This window comes from Geospiza fortis, unplaced genomic scaffold, assembly GCF_000277835.1.
Source record: "Geospiza fortis unplaced genomic scaffold, GeoFor_1.0 scaffold424, whole genome shotgun sequence".
Lineage (NCBI taxonomy): Eukaryota > Metazoa > Chordata > Aves > Passeriformes > Thraupidae > Geospiza > Geospiza fortis.
In genome coordinates, this window is record NW_005054354.1 from 619,878 (window position 1) to 643,498 (window position 23,621).

The following is a 23,621-nucleotide window of genomic DNA, read 5'->3' on the forward strand; positions in this document are numbered from 1 at the left end:
TGATGGCAGAGAGCTGTGTGCATGACTAAAGGTTAAGGGATGTAATTTTACTTAAGCAAACAAATTTCTTGAACACTATATAAAGCCTGTATAATTCTTCCAGCTTCATTTCACATATCTTTGAGCACTGCAGAAGCAGCTGAGAGAGCTGTGGGTGAAGGCTTAGAGAGAGGTGGAATTGTCTGTACTCCCCAGGGAGCAACCCCTGAAGTGCAAAATGATCATGTCATGGACACTGTTTTAGGGGCATGGATGCCACAGCAGTTCCTGCATGAGCTGTACTTCCAGCCCCATCCTGGTGCCTCCTACACAGCACACCACTGTGGCCATAAATCAGCAGCTTTTTGGGTGTGAATTCCCACTGTTCCTGCCCTGCCATGAGTGGTGCCTCCTCCAGTGCTGTTCTCGTGGTGCTCCTGCTCAGCAGCCACCAAGACTGCTGTCCTCTGTGGTCATGTTCCCAAAAAGCAAAATTTAATCAACACAGAACAAAAGCACTCCAATGGAAAAGAAACCCCACCAACTCCTGAAATAAAGAAGAAATTCAGTGTTCCCACAGTTCTCCTTTGCATTATCACATTCTCTCTGCCTCCTTTGCTATGCAACCCCTAGCAAGGAGCAGTTTGTAGGGGAAAAAGATCATCAGAGAATTCCCCATATCCTTTGTATCTCTCCTTGGATTTCACTTCAGAGAGAGGAGAAATCTTATGTGGTTGTAAATCTTCTAGTAATCAAATACAGTAATTAGAGATTTTCTGCATGTTACACTTTTTCCCCTCCTAATTTGTATTTGTGTGATACCATATTGACATGAGGAATCATTACATCTAACGTGCCTGCTATTAATTCAAACTTTGTTGCATGAGAAGGTAATTATAGCTGGTTTCTTAGCATCCTGCCAGAAGTTCCTAATCATATTGCTTAGTAAGTTCTCAGTGTTTGGCTCTTGCAAACATAGAACATAAAAGTAAATGTGAGGATATCTTCTGCTTTATCTTTACTTATATCCATTCTTCAGATAGTAATTTCTCAGCTCACTCTGATACCAGATTCTCCTTTTTCAGGCCAGAGAGATTTATTTCAGGGAATTTCAGCTTTGAGGTAGAGAAATCTGGCAGCCACAGTAGTCATAATGAGTGTTTTATCTCGTGCAAGAAGGTCTGAAATTCCACCCTCAGTTGCATTTCTGCAGCTTGTTGGGATCACAGGTGTGTAACAGCCAAATCCTGTACAGCAAATCTAAATTTGATTCCTTCCTCACTGCATCTTTAACTCCTTGTTTAGCTTATGGAAGGCTGTGGTTTTGTGACAGCAAGTATGCACAAGGGTTATCCTTACTGGCCTATAGGGCTTGACAACATTTTCAAGCAGCTGTGACCGTTTTTCTTTAATACAAAACACCGAACAAGAAATTCTGTCATTCACAAACACTGCCATGAATGTAGAGACATTGTCCTTGCCTGTGACAGCTTCATTGATCATCTCTCTGATTCTTCATTCAAATATTAAGGGAAATAACGAAGATACTGAAATGTTTTGTATCATTGCTGCCTTAACAATATCTTTTAGTCTAGGTCTTCAGAGTTATGCTACTGGGATCCACATGGTTTTACATACTAAAGAGATAAAAACCTAGGCAAGGTCTAATACTCTAAAAAACATATAGTCAAATTTAAGAGTTTAAATACAATTACAGTTATTAGAGTGGTGGATGATTTGCAGTATTTCCAGAACTTGAACTTTTAATGGGGTTTTATGAAGATTTTCTGCTGATTTTGGATGCAGGAAAAATTGAAGAAGAGTGCTGACTAACTTTCATTGTTTCTCAGTGCCTCGAGTAGAATACCTGGTTACCTTACCTTGCAGTTTCTATGTGGCAATACTGTGAAAAAGCTTGTGGAGGGTGATTGCATGCCAGTGAAGGTCTGGACAGTGTTGAAGGTTTAGATGTTTTTCTATTTTTTCTCTTTTTCAGCAGTGCTATGCCATGCCATTACTCTGATAATAGTGAAATATTCTGCTTGTAGTGAAACTAGGACTGCATAACAGCATCCCCACTTCCTTTGATTGCTGTGGACCTGACTCTCTGCAGCTTTTTCACATCTGATGGAAAGATAAATAATTGTTTGCTTGTAAGATCCATCCTTACAATTAGTACTCCTTGGCTGATGTCCTAGCACAGTCTTTTCCATCCCTCTTCAACTTTCTCTGTTTCATCAGCCCTTTTCTGCCTGTAAGCAGTTATCTCTGTTGGTGTAGGCATGGCAAGCTGTGCCCCCACACTGCAGCAGCTGTGTACAGCCAGGTGCCTCTGTTTCCTCCCAGCCCCTTCCAAGCCCCCAAGTCCTCACAGCACTTGGGTAGCTTGCAAGGACCCCACAAGCAGGGAGGTGGATGGTCCAGAAGCAGAGCTTAAATCCTCCAAACACTTTTCAGAGCATGACTGGTGTAAAAGCTGGAACAGGCTGTCATTGTTGTTATTTATTATCTTCATCAATGACATAGACAAAGAGAACGAGCACACCCTCTGCAGATTTCCCAGATGACACCAAGGTGAGTGGTGCAATCACACACCTGAAGGATGGGATACCATCCAGAAGGACCTGGACAAGCTCAAGAAATGCATGGTATTGCCATGAGAATCTCATGAGATTTAAGAAGACCAAGAGCAAGGTCCTGCACCTGGGTTGGGGCAGCCGTGGTACCAACACAGTCTGGGGGATGAACAGATGGAGAGCAGCCCTGCCAGGAAGGACTCAGAGGTGCTGGTGGTTGTGAGGCTGGACATGAGCTGGCAATGTGCTCTTACAGCCCAGACAGCCAACTGTGTCCTGGACTGCATCAAAAGCAAGTCAAGAGCAGCTGAAGAAGGGCCACTCCTGGGCTGCCCATGGCTGGAAACTTGGGGGGATCCCTGTGAAAAGCATTTCTTGCCTGACATGGATTCTCAGCAGAAGTCTGTACACCCACTCACCTGGTGTGTTTAACTCTGAGATTTGCTGTGCATGTTGAAACAGGTCCTTGCTTCTTTTTGTGGCAAGATTTGCTGTTCATGCATGCAGGGATGGGGCCAGCATCACAGCACAGCCTTACAGCTGGATCCAAATGATGCTGCACTGGGGCTGTGGCCCAGATATCACAACTGCATGACTGCTTCCTCCACAAGATAAGTGAAACAATAAAAACAGAGTAAAAAAAATCAGTCAAATTCTGAAGTCTATTATTGTCATGTTTCTGCTGATTATATTCCTGTCCATGTCTATCACCAAGTCACAGGAGATGAATGTTGCAAATCTGGAGTTTATATCAGATTCTCAGGACTCACTACCATTTCTCTAGGTGGGTTTTTGTCTGCAGGGTATGTCCTTCAGCTAATCTTCAACCTACGCTCACTTGTCAGGATGCAAAGAGCCTTTGCTAATTGGATTACTGTGGTGTCTTTGTTGACAGTTTAGCTCTCAAATGCTGTACATGGCCTGCAACGCTCACAGCAATCTGCTATGCTTTTTCTTAAACCCAGGCAAAGAGTTTTATCGCATTACCCTCCTCCTGCCGTGCATAAACTAGCTACTGTTTAAAGTTCCACAGTTTCCTCAGCCATGTCCAAACCCTCCTTGCCCTCACCCCAAGGTGCTGCATGTGGGATGCTCTTTGATTCAGCTGGCCTGCTGCAAGTGCTGGGGGCTCAGATGCCTCATATGGAGCCTTGTGTCTTATCTTCCTTGCCCATGGAAATATTTGCACTGATCAAAGTCCTTTGCTGTCATGTGGAAACCCAGCTACAGACCTCATGTTGTGTTTGTTCTCTTTAATTAGTTTTATAATTATTTGACAGGACTCATGTTTTTGCTGGGTGCTCCTGCAGTGGAGGCACGATGGGTGCTTTGTGGAAGCAAGTAGCAGATCACACACCAATGTAATCACTTAGCTCTGGTTTCAGGAGCTACCTTAGTAATTAATCCCCAATATACTTATGAATTCAGCTCTTCCAAACAGTTCCGTATCAGGAAATCCTCCTTACTGATTATGGCTTATCTTCTTTTGCTTCTCCATAAGACAGCTGTGGGGCTGGCTGCTTCTTCCCTTTATTTAGCCACACCCCTCCTTTGTCGGCCAAAGAGTCTATCACTGATAATTTTACACTTTCTCCACAGATTTTGATTAAAAAAAAAAAGTAAAAGTAGCATACAGCTAGAATTCAGTGACCAGAAAACTCTGGCAGTAATCTGTTTCAAGATGGTTCCATTCTCACAGTTACATTTTCACACTTGCTGACTCCTACTGCCCTTGGTGTTTGTGAGATCAGGTGGAAGATGGAGAGAAGGTTGTGGGGTTTTGGCTGTGGGCTGTACAGTACAAAGTCAAGGCTTGCTGACACGAGAGGCCTGCAAGCACAGACTGTGGTGGGACAGGGCTGCAGCTGAGGGACAAGTGCTGCCCCAGCTCTTCTACAATGCAGGTGTTCAGTATCTAGCCCTGACGGCCAGGTGTAACCTCAGGGTGTTCTGGGTTGGAAAGGACCTCTAAAGATCAGCTAGTCCAAGCCCTCTACCATGGCTAAAATTTCAGTCTCTTTCTTTCCAAGTTCAATTTCATGAAATAGCTGCTGTGAAAAGAGCACATTTGACCCTGACACCAAGGCCAGCTAAGCTCCTGTTTGCTGTCAGGCACCCTGCTTTGTGTGAGCAGGGCAAGCTGCTGACCTGGTGTGGGTGCCTGCCTGCCTCTGGCACTGACCTCGCTTCCCACCCCTTGGCAAGGCAATGTGCTGGGAGTATGAGCTCTCAGTGGTGTCCAATGGCAGAGAATACACAGAGAGCACCTCAGCTTTCCTGTTGGCATCCTGCTTAACAACAGCCTGCTCCAAATTTAGCATTCCCTTTATTCTAGCATATGTGAAATCTCTTTTATTGTATTTTATTGCATATGACATTGCTCTGGCAATTTTTGAGCAGTTTCTTGAATTATTTTCCTGGTTTTATATTGATGGTATTTCTGTTACCACGCCTAAATGGGAGTCACAATTCTCCCAGGCTTTTTGAAAACCTTTGTTGTAGCACATTTTCTTATCATCATTGGTCAAACTGAAATAAAAAACGTGGGAAGTGTAATTAATCAAAGTGGAGGTATATGCTATAATAATTTTATAGGTACATGTAAAACCCCTCCTCACTGATGTAGCTAAATTCCCACACACTGTCATAATTGTGAACATATATATGCATTGCAGATCCTTGGTCTGTCAGGAATTACATGCATGGAGGTTTATTTTCATTAAAATATTTTAAATAGCAGTTTATTAAACTACAGCAAATTTCTCTGTGACCGTAGTTTACAATTGTGTTTTCAGTAATTTAGCCAAGTTGAGCCTTGTTTAATGTAAGATTTGGGGGGGTTTTCCCCATTGTTAAATTTCAAAAAGGTCAGCTGCATAAAATTTTACGCTGCACAAGTGCATTCTCATTACCCAAGCATACACTTGTTAAATGTCAAAACAACCCATATGTTAGACTACCCCTTAAGTGGTTGTGGTTTTTTCTCACTGAAAACAAATCAGATAGGAAAAAAGGAGGAGAGAAACAAGGAGAAAAACCCAAAAACTTGCCTATAAGTTATTTGTGCAGAAGATAAAATCATCATGAGATAGTGGTTTTTTCCAGTATACCTTGTGTTCTGAAAATCCCCTCACAGTGTGCACAGCAGATCAGAGCTGAAAACAAAAGAGAAAAAAAATCCAGGACATTTGAAGTGAAATATTCTAGATCTTCCAAATCAAAAATGAGATTTAGCTTCCAAGGATCAAGGTAATGGAGCTCCTTTTCTCCTTTCTGCAAATAAAAAACTGGGAAACAAAACTGGGAAGCAGTAAGACTGAATTATGAAAAACACTTTGGACTTCTGTATTTATATTTATAATTACCAAAGTAGACATTTTTATTTTCATCAGTGGATAACCAATGGGAAAGTGGCAGGAAGGATGATTGGGTGCAGAGAGGAGGGTATCAGGATGATATCCTGTTAGGAAGGAAAAAAAGCATGAAATAGTTTCTTGTGTCTCTGTTCTTTGTGTTATGATGATTGAAAGTTTCGACAGTTGAGCGCCAGACTGAGGCACTTGGCCTTGAACATCAAGATAATTACAGTTGTGCAGAGCGTGGTGGGAACCACAACTTCATTGTTGTTGCAAATGCTCTTTTGTTTGGAGCCCCATGGTTCAGTGCCTGCATGGCAGCCCTGCTCCTCCTGGGGCGGGTTTTGTGCGCTGCCCCCAGCGCGCCTTCCAGGGAGCCACACGCTCAGTCCTCACTTTCTACAACTCAACATGAGGATACTTTACTTCTCATATTCTCCACAGAGAAGCTTATGAGACCTTCTATACAGCATTTTCATATAGTATAATTAAAAAGCATGTTTTAATTAGATAGGCCAGCTTCAAAGGGTCAGCACAACTGATGTGCATATGTGTGTAAGGAAGATGAAGATATGAAGATGAATGCCTTATATTAATAATTAAACACATTCTAATTGACACAATGAAGTGTATTAACTCTAATAAGATAGTCATCACTTAAGGTTACTTTAAAATTGAATGATATTTAACAAAAAGGCTGAATTTTAATTCACTGGACTGCTGTAAGCAGAGTTAAGTACAAGCTATGAAAGCTGGCTGGATTAATTTTTTAAGAGTTCATTTAAAAACACTTTTTAAGAAAGTTACTTTTGAATGTCCATCTGTTCTGTAGGTTTAAAAACACATGGATTTTGAGATTTTCTGAGCAAGATGTGTGTGACATTACAATCCCTTTTTCATTATTCATTAAGAAAAAGTCAGTTTCCCTGGTTAAGTTGCTTTTTGTTTTCAGTTTGTGTTCCTGCGCTGTGTACCAAATATTTTTGAGGCTACCAAAACATAAGATTACAGGATTATCTTTTTAACCTTAATCCTTTCAATTTGACAAGCAAAGGAGCATTTTTGATTGGGTTTTTTTCAGAATTTTCTTTCAATGTATAACAATGAAAATTTGATCAGCATCAGATTGTTTTGCCAGCTCTACCTATCCCATGATGCTAAACCACTGACCTACAATTCACAGTAAAGACAGTTAGACGGTGCTTTTAAGTGTACCTTTCTTTTAAGCTGATAATTCTCATATAAAATAAAATATAGAGCTCTGAACTGCCAGGTCTTCCTAACATTCACTTACAATAGTAGATTGACTTTAAGCATGGTTTTCTGTTGCGTTATTAATATTTTATGGCTTATCTTCAGTTATTCTCACTAATTGGCCATTACGCTTCTTTCCACCCGAGCTTCTGGGACCACCTAGGGTGTGAAGGGGCATGGTTTGATTTGGGGCCTGCCTGGTTCTAAATTGCCATGATATTTACCATAGCATTGGATTACACTGAAAATGGGAGAGTGAGATTTTCCTGTGAAAACTTCTAATTTTATGGAAAAGACAAAATGCGGGCTCTCACCAGCCCTCCTTTAGTGGAGACACGCAGAGTTAGCTGCTTGTGCTGTCAGTCCCAGCGGGCTGCCGGAGACCGGGGGAGATGGCTTCTGTGTTTTGTCTCCTGTGAGCTGAATCATCATGTCTGTAACAGTTACATGGAGAAAATTAAGCGGGATCTTAGTGAAATAAGGGCTGAACTCTCCTAAAGAGAAGAACAATGTTTGCCCTTGAAAGGGAGACACTGATCTTCTTTTCTGCATATTCTTCAGTCTTCATTTTTCGTCTTCTTTCAGAGGGCAGTTATTTGCAGATGTGTTGCTTTTTTGAACTGCTTTGAGATGCTAACTTGGTCAAAAACAAGTGCTAGAGTTTTGCTCTTGCCCACCAATTTAGGAGCTGGGCGTTGCAACCCTTTGGTGATCTCTGTGGAAAGCAGCTTAGGGAAACCAGGCTGAAAGTGAGCAGGAAGCCTGATGGTGCCTGAAAGTGTGTCTGGTTTTCCAGCTCCTGAGTTCCTGTTGATAAAAATGTTATTGCACACACACCCCTGCCCCTGCCACCACGCCTTGCTTGCTCTCCTCATTCACATAAATAGTTTAATGTATTTTGAAAAGCCCAGTGGGAGGCCCAAACAGCCTGTGGAACAGCAGCCTTGTGGAGTTAAGGGTCTTGGTGGTGGCATTTGGTGCCCAGGAAGAAGTGCAACTCTGTGGCATGAAATAATTTTTCTTGTCATCTGAGCAGAAGCACAATGAGACTGTCCCCTTCTTCTGCCTCGCTGCAGCCCGTGGAAGGAGGTGAGAACTAGGCCTGGCAGGTGATTCCCATGCTGGAGTGCCTGCAGGCGTGCAGAGATGCAAATATGGATCAGCCTGCAAAGGTTGTCCCAAAGGGAATCTGTCCTGCCAGCCATGGTGCCTACCCCAGCCTTTGGCTCCCTCCATGTGCCCCTCCTCAAGTAACACTCCTGGAGAGGAATCAAGGGGCAGAGAGCCAAGAAAACAAAATATAATATCAGATGAAGATATAGTAAATATCAGATTAATATATAGTAAAGGTAGAGGGTGATTGTGCCTCTTAAAAATAAATGGAGGGAGGGATATTCTTCTGTAAATGAATGTGTTATGCAAAGGGATGCTTTGTTCTTACACCTCCAGCTTCTTCACCAGTTTTAAGGTGGGATTTTTAGGAAGAGATTTATTCCAAGTAATAATGCAAATTGCAGACACAATGGCATAATCTAGTTTGAGGTTTATCTTTGACATCTATAATAATGTTATCCCCTGATAATACATTCAGAGATAAAGCTTAGGCTTTTATTGAAAGGCACTGCTTTATCACCATATCTTACACCAAATCACTGCAATTTGCATTATGATGAATTGTCTTACATGTAAAACCTGCCAGAGTTCAACAAAACAGGAAATTTTTATGAATTTCTTTTTTGTCATGTGTAGATTTGTACTGCGTTTAGCTCTGTGAGAGAGACAGAACCTAAAAGGTCTCTAAAGCTTTACCTTACAACTCAAATGCAGAAGGAGATGACACCTTGTGAGGGCCCTGTACATTACAATAAATGGTTCAATAATTTAGAGAGCTCAGCAACCATTGTCAAGTCAGTCAAGAGTAAAGATGAAGATGTTAAGAAATTACCCACTGGACCCCATAGGGCAAAATTTGTTAAGTGTGGTAGGCTAAAGGCTTGGATGCTAAAGGCCTTTTGCAACCAAAATGATCCTGGGATTCTATGGGTTTTTCTCCTCCACCACATCTAAAGCATTCCAAAAAAGAGCTTTTTCTCAGCATTTCCTCAAAAGCCTGGGGGTGATTATGTCTGGTGCTGTGGGAGCAGGCAGCAGGGGGAAAGCAGACACATTGTGTGCACCCTGCCCACTGGCCCACTTCAGGACACCAGTGCCCAGGTTTCACACAGACATCTTCTTTTGGAGGTATTGGCACCAATCTATGGGCTGGAAAATTGGAAAATCATATGAGTTACCTCTTCTTTTTTTTTTTTTTTTTTTTGCCAAACCATAAGGTGCACTTCAGAGGTGGGTATTTTCTTAAATGGAGAATATTTTACTGTGGCATCTGGCTCCTTGCTCACCATGGTGCTGTCAGGAAAAAAAAATCATAGTAGTCCTGATAAATCTTGGTTTCACTTCTGGTGCTCACACTGTTCTGGCCTCATGGCTGGAAGGTGAAAGGTGAGTTGCCTGGTGTAGATAGAGTGGAAACTTAATGCCTGGGAATTTTTAATCCTCAACAAATACACACAAGGGAGGGAACACAGGTATTCAGTTGTGACTTTTGTCTATGCTCTGTTCTTGCTGGCACTGGTGCCAGTTCTTGCTGGCACTGGTGGAAATTGCATAGGGGAATGAGGTTCAGCGATCATGCAGCATTGAGCATGTATCTTCTTGAGAACATGCTCATAATTTCTGAATCCACAGACTAATTCATTTCTCCAACAGATGTGCCCCAAATATCGCTAATCCTCCTCAGTATTGTTTCTTCTCCCTGCCATCTCCCCCAATTATTCCTTCTCATTTAAATGCAAAAACACAAAACAACCCAAATCATCAACCCATCCATCCATCCTTCCCTGCAGGGTGTCTTTTGTTTTGCTTTGTTGTGTGACCAGGGAAGGGGAGGAGTCCAGGGAAAATGGAACATCTTTGCTCAGGCTGATGCTGCTCTGGGACCCTGGCCTGGTTTGGGGCTGTCAAAGGGCCAGGCACTGTTGCAGTGGCTGCTCTGCATGTGCATTGCACCAGTGGGCACAGCCTGGAGCAGCTTGAGACATGGGGACCTACTTTTGCTGCTTTTGCTTTTGTAAAACACAGTTTAGCTTGGCTTCCAGTGGGGAAGGATCAGCAAGAAGAGTGGGGTCCTGGCCTCTCCCTTGCCTGTTTGGCCCATGGGATATTTTCATGGTGGTCCTCCTTCTCCTCCCAGGAGCTTGCAGGAATCCAGAGCAGCCAGGGTGCAGAGGTTTTCCTTGAGGACCCTGGTGGGAAGAGGAACTCGGAAGGCTCAGGTAGCATCATCCTGTTGAGGTGTGAGTGGGAATGGGAGCTCCCTCAGAACAGACAGATTGGGCTGGAATTTGACCACCAAGAGCTCTCATGTACCTTGGGGCCAGCAGATGACACCCACAGCTTCAGAGGCAAATAAAATAAAATAAAAAGCTTCTCACATTCGTTATTTTAAAGCAGCTCATTATTAAAAATTTTAGGACCCTTATTTGGCTGAGTCTTAGGATTTCTGAAAATCTGAATGATGAGTTATCAGGGATGCCTAGGGGGAATTTTATGGAAGCACAGAGAAGGGAGAAGTGTGATGGTAAAGGAGAGGTATAAGAGATATGTGTTTGTATCCAAAAGAGCAGTGGTATCTGCACAGTTTCCTCCCACCAGCTCAGAGCTTAGTCCTTATGCCCACGGAAAACCTAAAGCAGATCCAGAGATAAAAGGGTGATTTCCAGAGTATCTTACTATAGAATCATTTCTGCATATCACCTCAGAGAACTGCTTGGCAAGCTATATGCATAGTGTGACAGGAATGCTTTTGCTGTTACTTTGTTTAGTGTTATAAGGTCAGGTTGTAAATACATAATACTTTGTAAATACATAATATTAAATCTGGAATGGTTAGCAACTGAAATTCTGCAGGACAGCTGTCACTGCAAGTCAGCAGTTTGAGTGTGTATGTATGGAGTATGTGTATGTAGGTATTTATGTATTATTTTACTTTAACATGTTTCTTATAATATGACTTTATAAGTCAGAAAGCAGCAAAGGAAGCAGAAAGCAAAATCCTATAAGAGGATTTGGGATAATTTTAATTAACCTAGATCAGTCCCAGTTCTAAAAACATAAACAAATGAGTAAAAGAAAAGACCAAAATGTATTTTCAATTTTAAAGGTTTAGTAGCAGTGTCATTTAGAAACCTCCCAAAGTCATGCCCATCAGTGTCAATAACATGGAGTCTGCATGGCCTCTCTGAAGTGGCAGTAGGAGTTTGGCCTTTGATTTCTAAGAGACCCAGATTTTATGTCTGTTACTCAAATAACACTTCTGAGTCACTCATGTAAAATGGTACATGAATTTAGTTGTCCCCTAATTAATCTCTGCCACTGGTACACCAGTGGCTTCTAACTTCTATTTGATCCAGTTTCTCCACCATTCAGAATGAGCAGACTAATGTTTCTGGGTAGCTGCTCTCTAACTTCTCTCATAAACCCAGTAGATTGTTTGTTTGTTTGTTTGTCTGTTTGTTTGTTTGTGTCACATTTCATTGGTAGTTGGCATTTGCTGCCAATTTGCTGGGAGGTAAAGCTGACCTCCCAGTAGGTTCTGAGGGTAGACTCATGCACCACAGAGCCACTGAATTTCCCTTTATGGACATGGATTCCCCATGAATTTCCCTTTATCAAGTAATGAATTTCCCTTTATGGAAAAAATCCTGTGCTAATTTTTATTATTTGAATCACACCTATGTTTTAGGCAAATTTTCCTGCAGTACATCCGTGTACAACCAGTGGAGAGAGGTGGGTATCTACTGGAGATGTTGATTCAGTTCTCCTAAGGCAAGCATTGAGCCACTGGACTCACAGATGAGCCATCTAAAATGGCTCAAAGCTGCATTTCCATAACAGTTAAACCTTTCTAAGAATTCCTGGGTGCGTGGTCCTGCCTCCTTCCCATGTGCTTGCTGTGCTATTTATCCCATCAGTTCTAGAAGGGACTTAATCTGAAGATCACTAACACTTCAATAAAGAAATGAATGGTGTTTTGCCATCTTAGCTCTACAAATCAGTCAGCTGCAGGATTACATGAATGCCTGCACAAGGGAGGGGGAGGGAACTGCAGCATGCTTGGGGAAAGAGGGGACTGTGGTAACTCCTACTCCTCTGAACTACGGTGAAACCACCCCTAAAGCACAGGATCCCAACCTCTATCTCTTGTCCCAGTACATTTCCAAGCTGATTCTGCAGCTAATTTGTTTTTAACAACATTCTTATTTCTTAGTGCACTGATTGCTCTGGTGCCAATTGTCATGTAAGGTTAGTAGTGCTTTAATTACTAGAGGAAAAGGAGGATTGATTTCCCATAATGTGCAAGACAGCAAATGCATTTTTAATGTAGTTGGTTCTTTATTAGGGCAAACGGTCAATAGGAATTGTTTTAAGACTTTAGTTGTTCTATTTCTTATTGTTTCTCCTTGTGCCTTAATTCTTATGGATTCTCCTTTCCATTTAAAGTATATAATTTTAGGTCAGCTGCTTAAATCAGCTTCTCAACATGCTGTTTATTCTGGCAAAGCAACTATAAGCGTAGAGAAAATTAATATGTGTCTAGAGCAAGTGGCAGGATGAGGAAAGGAGAAAAGAATCAGTTCAAACAATTACAGACAGTGAGTAAAAAATTAATGTGTCCAGGGAAACTGATGAAAAAAGAACATCAGTGCAAATTTGCTGCTTCATGTAAATACATATTTAATGTACTGTTTCAGTTGAATACAATCAAAGAATAGTAAAAAAATTTGAGGACTAGTCTCTAAACCAGCAAAGAGGAATTCTGTATGTATTTGGATGCCATCATCTTGTTGCCAGCAAGCTTTCAAATATTTTACATTGTTGTTGTAAAGTCAAACAACTCATCAGCAAAACCACAGTTTTTGCAGATTTCTGCGCAGACCAGCTTATTGATGCACACCAGGGTGTTGCTTGAAACCCACAATGTTCAGCTCACAAGGCATTTGCAATTGTGAGATTATTGTCTCAGTTTTAAGACAGCTTATTTTTATTTCTTTTCCCTTTTTTCATCACCATTTATTGTTTATTAGTTAAACTTTTATTACTTTATTTGGAATCGGTCAGAGGAAGACCAAATCTAGCCAGCCTTTGTATTTGCCTGTTCTTGTTATTTTGCGCCTGCTATTCTGGTGTCCTCACTTAAATAAACTTAATAACAGAAACTTTATGACTAACATCTTTGTAACATTAGTCCTAAAATCAAAGAGGATAGCTATGTATTAAATATAGGATGTTTGTAAATAGTTTGCAGTGTCCAAAGCAACTATGACATTTTGATCTCGAGGGCTTTAAACACTGGAAGCACTACATAAAGGGCTGCAGAAAAGCCACAGGACTAGTAGCTTTAAAAGTCATCAGCATTAATTGGGAGCCTATAAGTTCAGCTACTGCCATGTCGCAGTAAATCACTTTCTGGCAAGGGCAGAATTTTTTCAAAGGCCAGGAATCTGCTGGCAGATAACAGGCAGCCACAGCCCGTGTTATCTGAGTGCATGCTTTAGCTTCAGCAGCTGGAGGGCCTGAGCTTCACATCCCCTGCTTGGATCTCACAGAGCTATGATGTGTAACTAGTTTGTTCAGTGATTCCTAAAATGCAAGCCAGTGTGAAAAATGAAATTATATTAGTCAAGGAAATGCTGTGAGGAGCAAAGGAGGGTTTCACAGGCTGGGTGAGTGGCTGAGCCATGCTAACATCACCAGCCTCACAGACTGACCCCAGGCTGTGTGTGACAGCTATTTGGGCTGTGCTTTTATCACCTCAGCCCCTCCAGACCCTCACTGCACAGCAGCTCTCCCTCTTCTGTGCTATTTTTTCCTACCAGACTGTGAGGCCACCCTTTTGATGGCACGTGCCAGCCCTCCGACCTTCAGCTGCGAGCAGGCACTGAGGCGCTTTTCATTCCCAGGGCTGGCACAGGCAGCTCCTTCCTCTCCTGCTCCTCAAGCAGCTCTTCCCTTAGGGCCTTCTGGCTCCAGCCAGCAACCAGCTCTTCCTTCAAGTCCATGCAGGCTTTGGTTCAAATTCTGAGGATGGTTTTTAGGCTGTGCCTCAAAACTCCTGCAGGGCAGAGCTGTGGGACAGTGGTGTGTCCAAGGGGAGGTGGCTGCCCTTGAAAATGACGAACCCAAGGGTGACACAAAGGTGCCTTCTGTTGCCAGTCCTGATCAAAGCAGAGCTTCAAATTCTTGCTCAGATGGCTACTCCAAAGGGCAAAAATGCTCTGTTTCTAAATAATTCCAGGCACTTTTGGAGAAAAGGGTAATTAAGGTTTCTAAGTTTAAGAAACAAAAGGCTTTTTGGTAACCTTTGTGCCTCAAAGCAAAGTGACACCTTGGATTTACTGTTGAGATTTCAAAACCACTATTTTAATATATTTTGGTAAATGCACATAAAATATGAAAATTCAACATCAAAGAGTATGCATCAAATGCAGTCCTCATTTACATTACAGACTTAAGAGAATTCAGAATAATTTTAGTAACTGGGACATCAATGATGCTACAACTGAATAAATATGGGACAAAGAATCTTGAAGTATATTATTTTAATTTACTTCTTTACACATCATAATGAAAAGAAGGAATAAAAACAATACAATATAACTTTTCTGTAAGCTTTTCTCTTAAATGGTTTTATGCCTGTATAGGTACCTAAACAAATGGTATATACATTCTTGTTATAACACAGAATTAATACAGAACCATCAGTGACTTCCAGTTTAGGCTTTTATATTTCACCTCTGTATTGCCATGGCATTTCCACAGCATGCTGCAATGCCAGGAATCTCTCCTTTTAGCTCACCCTTTTTCTCTCTGTGTATTCAAGCCTTCATGTTATTTGCTTTTACAAAATACATCATTCTGTTCCCAGAAAGCCTTGAAGATTACATTCTTCTGTGAGTCAGGGAGTTATTTCACAAAATATCCTACTACTTTTTTAAAGCAACAAACCTCTGTTTTTTCTTTCTGTAGGAATTTTGTTTTTCCACTTTTTTGAGAGTTTTGGTACACAAGATATGTGTATAAGGGCTGTGCTTATGCAGTGGATCTTCAACAAGTGCTTGCTGTAGTGTCCTCTTAAAACATCTGATGCATGTGTGCACCATATCCAGTATACTGAGGGATGTCTTGGATGATATATACATATTTTTCCAAAAGAAACACATTATAGAGCGTTTAAAAATATTAAGGAAAGTGTATTCACATAATCTTGCCTGATCTGTAGAGCTGATAAATTGAAACAGGAAGATATTTATCAAGTGATTTTCACAGCATTTCACTTAATATGTTAAAGTGAGAATATAGGAACATGAGTGCTGAAGGAGAGAAGCTCTAAGCCCAGGCTTGGACTCAAGGCTGTGTGGGTTATTAGTTCAGAGTAATGCACAGAGCAGGTCCATCCTCCAGAGCTGGCCCCACCTGGATGGGATGTGCCTGGCTCCTGATCACAGCAGTCTTGTGTTTTCTCCTGCATTTTGCCAGCTTAAGCCATACCTGGTCTGAAAGGCAAGTGATGTTGGTGCAAGAAGAAAAAGGCAGCAAAGCCGGAGAGCCAAAACCACCAAGCTGCCTGCCTCACCTTATCTCCGAGATCACTGCCCTTGGGGCAGTGGCTAAACCAGCTGCAAACCATGGCATTTACAGCCTGGCACAGAAAGGAGGTGCAGACCCAGCTCTGGGTGCAGAGGGTGCAGGGTATTGCTGCCTTCAGCCTCCCGGTGTGGGCAGCTTTGGCGTGGGAACCTGTGGGAGCTGGGCTGTGGAGCACTAAATGGAACAAAACTTTCCATTTAAATTTGCCTTTGTTAATGAGTCACTGCCCACAACTCCTGCTGCTTTTACTTTCGTGCAGGAATGTGTTTTCACGGTTTTAACTGTGCTTGGATCAATCACAGGACCACAGAATGGTTAGGGTTGGAAGGGGTCTCTGCTCCTCCAAACCCCTGCCAAAGCAGGGTCACCCACAGCAAGTTGCACAGGATCATGTCCAGATGAGTTTCAAATATCTCCTCTGAAAGAGACTCCACAGCCTCTCTGGGCAGCTCATTCCAGTGCTCTGCCATCCTCAAAGGACAGAAGGTTTTTCTCATTCTCAGATGGAACTTCCTGCTTTTCAGTCTGTGCCTGTTGCCCCTTGTCCTGTTGCTGAGCACTGTAAAAATCCTGTCCCAATGTAATTGTATCATCTGGTGGCAGTGGTCTTGCAAACACTGAAGTGTTAGAAATGTATTCCTTCAGCTGGCTGTGTTGAGTAGTACTGCTCTACATTTAATTGTCAGACACCGCTACTGGGTTCAATTCAGCTGTATATGCCACCTCCAGTTTCTCTGAACAGTTTTACATGTGGGATGTGAACATACCATAGGAAGACACATGTCAAAACACCAGTGTTAACTAATTAACTCACACAGAGGGTTTGGCTTTCTGTACAATGATAATGCAGCAGCTGCTTTTGTCCCAGCCACAGCAGATATTTTAAAATTAATATCCTCTGTACATTTTTGCTTTTAAATTGGGATTCATTCTCAGATTTTCAGCAAGCACAGGACAGAAACCCATGGCATACATACAAAGCAAAACACTGCATTCTTTACTATTGTATTTAACACATCCTACTACATGCTTTGGGGATGAATAAAGACAAATTATTTAGGGGTGAAAAAACTTAGCAAGTGGCACACAGAATCCATAACTTCTATGGAGAGTTAATGTGCCCTTCTCCAAAGGGTTCAGAAAATTGTCATCACCTGCAGGATGCATGTGTGGGAAAAGGTGGAAGCAATCCCTCTGTCATCTGTATCCTGCTTATTCTTGCTATAGACATTTTGAGAGCTTTGTCATGAGCTCAGCCATGTCCTGCTGCCACTATGGGCAGCAAAGCCAAATCCCATTTGAGACAAAGTGCAACCATTTATCTGTTTTACGCAATTTCCAACTATAGTTAAATACCAAAACAATTTGCACATATTTTGGTTGACAGAGAATGTGCAGGTTTTTACCTCCCTCATCTAGATCCGTCACCAGGTCTGTACTTGTCACTCAGTTTGGAAGCAGCCAAGGAATCTGAAAACCATAGGCCAATGTTGTTGGATATTTGCAAGAGGATTGCTCAGCAAATCATATTCCACACTTCCCTGAAAATTCAGGCTTGAAGAAGATGCAGCATTCTTATCCCCAGCAATCACAGGCTTGTACCGCATTTGCTATGGGGAACAGGTGCAGAAGTTTGGAAGCAGCTTGACCTGTAGCAGAACCCCTTGGGTAGCTGAGTGTCTCAGCTTGATGCTGGGCTGAGGTGCCCCCTTCCCTGACGTCTGTTTCTCCCGTTGCAGGAGAGTCCTGCGAGGTGAACGCGCGCTCCGGCCGCTGCGCTCCGGGCGTGTGCAAGAACGGGGGCACCTGCGTGAACCTGCTCATCGGGGGCTTCAAGTGCGAGTGCCCCCCCGGCGAGTACGAGCGGCCCTACTGCGAGATGACCACCAGGAGCTTCCCCCCTCAGTCCTTCATCACCTTCAAGGGGCTGCGGCAGCGCTTCCACTTCACCGTGTCCCTCATGTGAGTCCCGGAGGGAGGGTTCTGGGGCTGGCGGCTTCTCGCTCCAGCTTGGGACTGTTTGGCATGTACTGATGGCCACCAAAGACCTGCCCCTGAAGGTCACTGCAGGGATGTCTGACAGTGACTCCTGTGAGCAGGGCATGTTATTTGAAAGCATTTGACTTTCTGCCCTGCTGTGGATGTTGCTGTGTTGCTGACTCACAACCTTCCCTGTTGTAACACAGGGTGATGGAGAGGGGAGAATGGATACCAGGACCACTCTGGCCACCCATCACCAGCCTTGAGCTGCAGAAGTGCTGGGGTGAATGTTGGATTTGGCACTTTTACTGTCTGGGCTTTTGGCTTCCTGATCTTCAGCCCAGCTTCAGAACCAATCCATTTGTGAAGTGCTGGGGTGAATGTTGGGTTTGATACTTTTACTGTCTGGGCCTTTGGCTTCCTGACCTTCAGCCCAGCTTCAGAACCAATCCATTTGTGCTCCTTGCTTGGGAGCACTCTTCCCATCTCCTGTTTCCTCACCTGTGAGAGGACGTATGGCTGACCACCATCTGGTCCTTCTCAGGTTCCAGCTTTGGGACAACCCCAACTGGTCCAGCTCCTCACTTAGCTCCTTCTGGCCTTCACACCCAGGTCCTGCTTCTGGTCCCATCCCAGCACTCAGGCTCTAGTGTTATCCCCATCCCACCTGCCCCAACATCCACATGTTGGGAAGTCTTCTTCTGGGCTCTCACTTTTCTCCTGGGGGTGCTCAGGTGGGCAAGGACAAGCAATGATAGCAGCCACAGTCATGGGCAAGGGCTCTCCCTCACCAGGGAAAAACCCCTCTTCTGGGTTTGCCGCTCTCCCATGGTTTAGCTGGTCAGGATTGATTTTTGGTTTTCCCTCACAGCTGACTGAGTAAACAACACAAAATGTGTTAGTCCTGACCCCAAAGAGCAGAGCTGGGAATTTTTTTTTGATAGGTACAGCAGCAGCTGTGTGTGTATCTGCCCAGAGAAAGTGCTCAGGGAGGTCAGACAGGCTTCAGGCTCATGTCTCCTCCAGCACCCAGCCATTACCTGGTGTTTCATATCTGTCAGGAGCCAGGTCAGTTTTTTACAGCATTTTTTTCAGTACTGTTCTTTAGCATAGTTTACTTTCCTGAGCTAAGATCCCAGAGAGACTCCCCATGTAATGCTACTATTAATAGAGGTAAGTAATGCCCCATCCTTGTAAATGTTCAAGGCCAGGCTGGATGGAACTTGGAGCAACCTGGTCTAGTGGCAGCTGTCCCTGCCCATGGCAGGGGGCTGGAACTGGATGGTCTTTATGGTCTCTTCCAACCCAAACCATTCTATCATTTTAGGATTTCTACCATTTTATCTTTCATCTGCCTTAATCCTAAAGTCAAAATTTTATGGAATCTTGAAATTTTGGTTAAATCAGAAAGCACAGATGTGGTTTGCACACAAGCCAAGAGAGAATTGTGCCTGTGAAGATTGTTTTAGAGCATCAGGTCTAAGTACACAGAAAAACTGAGGAGCAAATGGCTCTGTTGGATTTGTCAGACCCACAGTGAGCAAACAAAGGTGCAGTCTGGGCTGGCTGCCAGCTTGAATTGCCTGCACTACCCTTGACTTGTCCCCTCAGCCATGAGGTATCATTTTTCAGGCTTTTGGAAAGAGGGCTTTGACATTTAGGGTGCTTTAAGTTAAAATTACTCAAATGCCCTGTGTAGAGGTTGTTGAGAAATAGCAAAGTACTGTACAAGAGTAGTCCTTACACCGTGGTTTCTTCACCATCTTTAGAACCACGATGGCTTATTTAGTCATGAGCTAAACGCTGCCTACTCCATTTGGTGTGACTGTAAGATTTCTAGGCCATTGTGAGGTTCATCCCCCACTGTCTGCAATGGCCACACATTTAGCTTTTCATACCTGAAGTTCACTTTTATTTACACTAGCTATTTCTTTGGCTTTTATTATCCTTCAGTGGAGGAGGAAAACATTATGTGAGGATCAGCAAGAATTAGCAGTTTGACTGCTAATGATGATGATTTACCATTACATGTTTTGTGATTTGGGAGCATTTGTAAAATCCCAGGGAGTGCAGCTTCCCTCAGCCTCAATGACCCACTCCTAGCAAAAAGCAGAATATTTGCCTTGTCCAGTCTCATAACTAAAATGGGTTTTTTAAGTATTTAAGTTACTGACCATGCATGTCTTTCTGCTCCCAATATTATGTATCTTCCTTGCTTAATTCCAACACTTACTGCTCCTTCACTCCAAGAGACACTTATTGGAGAGGTTTTCTCATTATTTATGCAAAATTCGGTAAGAAAGAGTCTTTTGCTTCCTGTGTCATGAAATGAAAAATATCCCTTCTATGAAAAAACAGCATTTTTCCCCCCAGCTGGTGGGTGACAACCAGACGAGTTCAAAAGCAGTAGTGCTTTTAACAACAAGTATAATATAAAAGTTGCTTTTGACTAGTGGCAAAGAATGGAACTGAACACAGATAAAGAAATATACAAAATGGCTTCATAACGTATTAGTTTAATAAAGAATGGTTTCATACTTAAAATTATTGTAGGAAATTGTAAGAATATGAGAAAATATTTTCAAAAAGAACTAAGCTTCCTGTTATTGCTGCCAGACTAAATCTTCCTGCCCACTGAAGAAGCAGCACTGGCATTATTCTGCACAGATCAAAATATTTGGATGAAGCAGTTATCCATGAAAAACTAGTCTTGGGAAATGTTTAACAGGCACTGTATTCCTGTTAAACAGGATGGTGATGGTGAAAAGTGAAAATTAAATCCGTGTTTTGATAATATTGGTGTATTTCAATGGTATTATTTTAATTAATTTAGTTTGCATTTTACTTGTATACTATTATACTATGATAAAACTATAAATAAATATGTATATCAAAACTAATTAAAAGTAATCAAACATTAATTAATATTTTTATGTACTATAATGCATATTCTTTGAAATTTGAATTTTACAGGAAATATCAAATTTGTGACTTCTGTTTTTTGAACCAGAACAATTCATTTTCCTTCAAAAACATTAAAAAATATATGAATAAAATTTCCCATTTCTATGTAGCTCAAATTCTGAAAGGTCTCTAATCAGTGTGATCCACAGCATACATATGTCTGACAAAAAATTTTGGTAAAAATTATTCTTTATCTTTGGAACTTTTTCCTTCAAATACCAACCCTAGTATTCTAAAATACTGCTTGGTTCCCATTCTGAAATGCAGGTTTTGCTGCATCACGTGAGATTCTTGCTATTAGACATGATATGACAGGCACGAGTCACTTCTTGTGTCTGTGGAAGACAGATTTCATTTCATTAGCTGTGTTCAGTATTTCATTCATTTGTAGGAAAATGGGTTAATTTAAATCAGGCATATTTCCTGAAGTTCAAGATACAAAATCAGACTAAATTGCCATTGGGAAATGCAAGAAATTCCCATGATTTCTCTCTTTTTCTCTCTTTATCTAATATTAATCTTTGTAAAAATGTTTATGTAAAGTGTAATTTTTTTTTGCATTTCTGAGTAGATGAAAGCTGTGTGCAATTCTCCAGAGATAAGAGAATTCAATTAAAAATATAAAATACTCACAACAAGCAGAAATATTTAAAAAATGGTCTGTGCTGACAAAAAAAAATAGGCTTTTTTAAAAGTGGGGTTTCCCCTTTTTCTGCAAGAAAGATACATCCCATATTAGTTGCACAAGAAAAACAAAACCCAAATGCACCTGTTGGTGCTGATCTAGTGAAATCATTTGAGTGTTTATTTTCCTTCTTCCAATTGACTGACCTGTTGATTGACTAACTCTGATTTTCCACATGGCATTATTAAAGTAACTCTTATCTTTCGCCTTATTCCCCCATCAGGCTTTTTTAATCAGTTGGTGACTGTCCTAGGACGCTGTAGCATTTAGACAGCAAGCAGGCAGCAAGGATCCCTCCTTTGAAGTGAAATGCTTTCTAGCTGTCACACTGTTTGAAGAGTGTAGTAAGTGCTACTGTTTGGCGAGTGTCAGATACTGCTGTTGCATCTTGTGTCTGCCTAATTTTAGCCCTCGTGAGGGTCAGCAGATCTCTGCAGAGTAGATTTCTGTAATTTCCATCTGCTTGCCTTGTTGATTGTGAAAGAGTAGATTTATCCTGCGGCTGACTCCTCAGTTTTACAATTTTCTGTCTGCAGATTGATTCAAAGGCTTGTTTATCTGCTAAACACAAAGCCTCCTTTCTTCTGGGTGACTTGACCATCACTCTTTAATCCATAAGCTGTTAAGCACAAGCTAACTCCATGTCTCTGTGTTCTAGGTTTGCAACCAGGGAGAGGAACGCCCTCCTCCTCTACAATGGGCGTTTCAACGAGAAGCACGACTTCATTGCCTTGGAGATCATTGAGGAGCAGATCCAGCTCACCTTCTCTGCAGGTGAGCTGTCACTTGAGTCAAGCATTCCTCCTTGAAGTCAGGAGATCCTCTCAAGCCATTTGGAAATGCACTTCAGTGATTTTATATGGCTATTTGCTGCCTCATTAATTTACTGGCTGACATTGCACAGTAAACAACTGATGCCGGGCGTACTCCAGATTGTAGCGGTTTGTGGTGATTACTCTCACTGTCGTAGACAGGAGCTTGTCAACATATCAGTTATAAAAGCCAGAGTTTATGACTACTATAAAAGATTGGCACTAGCCTGAATGCGGGCCTCCAAGCCAATGTTTGCTTAAATTTAAATGAGACTTCATTTTATCATACTGTCATAAATGTTGTGGGTTTATAGTACACCATCAGAGGTGCATAAATGTTATCTTAAAAATCAATGCAAGCCAAAGGAAAAGCTAGCAGAAGTGAAAATGGTCTGCCATTCATTAGGGATTGGGGAGGAGCAGTGCTGTCTCTAGAATGCACTTCTGCCCTGGAGAAGCACCTCCTCTTAGAAGAAGCCATAAAAAACAACAAATTGAAGAGAGCTGCATGCTCATTGCTACAGTGGGCCAGGAAACAACAAGTGGCAGCTTTGGCTGCTTTCTGCACTAGGACTGAGCAAGTGTCTTTGGTGCTTGTTGGAGAAGAGAGAGGGGAGGGCTGAAAAGCAAAGTTCAGGCAGGACATATGCCCAGAAGCAGACCTGTGCTTTCGGTGGCAAGGCTTTGGTGACTTAATGAAATCTCAGTAGTGCAGACAAACTCTGGTTGTCACAGGTTTAAGGTTTTTTCTACTGAAACTAAAACAAATATCTAGAAAGGGCTGTTGTCCTTTAAGTCAAGTGGAGTTATGTGTAGGTCAAGTGAGATGTTTGTGCCTCTATATTGGGCATGTAGTTCAGGAAATAATCCTGCTACTTCCCATTATCCATATTCAGGGCAGACATGTGGGCCCCAGTCAGCTCCTGTTTTATTTTTGTGGAAAGTGAGACATTGCAAGCAGTAAAGCCATAGAAGCAGAAGCACAGCCTGCGTTGATATTGCACACTCATCACCAGTGATGGCTGCTGCCCTCAGACCCCATGGTAAATCCCACGTGACCCCATTGATTTACCAGCAATGCTGAGTGCATTTGTGGGCCCTTTGGGTTGAAGATATCCAGTTACATTTCCCCTTTTTTACCTGAAAGTTGTCCAAATTAGATTTTAAGGCAGGTTTCTGAATGGATTAGTGTAAGGAAAAAACATGCTGCAGAGAGATGTGCTTTCTTCTGTAGCTCTGCTTCACCTGTCTAAACTTGAATCAAATTGCTTGGAAGGTACCCTGAGGATGAATGGGAAAAAATAAACTC

At 42.2% G+C, this 23,621-nt stretch overlaps 1 protein-coding gene across 1 annotated transcript in view; it reads left to right on the top strand.

Annotated features, from left to right (window-relative positions):
- CELSR1 (cadherin EGF LAG seven-pass G-type receptor 1) overlaps window positions 1–23,621 on the top strand; it is a 164,278-nt gene that overhangs the window by 70,677 nt on the left and 69,980 nt on the right. The window contains exons 3-4 of the mRNA XM_031059007.1: window positions 17,611–17,833; window positions 22,159–22,274. Coding sequence (XP_030914867.1) covers window positions 17,611–17,833; window positions 22,159–22,274 — 339 coding nt within the window. The remainder of the gene's footprint in view (window positions 1–17,610; window positions 17,834–22,158; window positions 22,275–23,621) is intronic.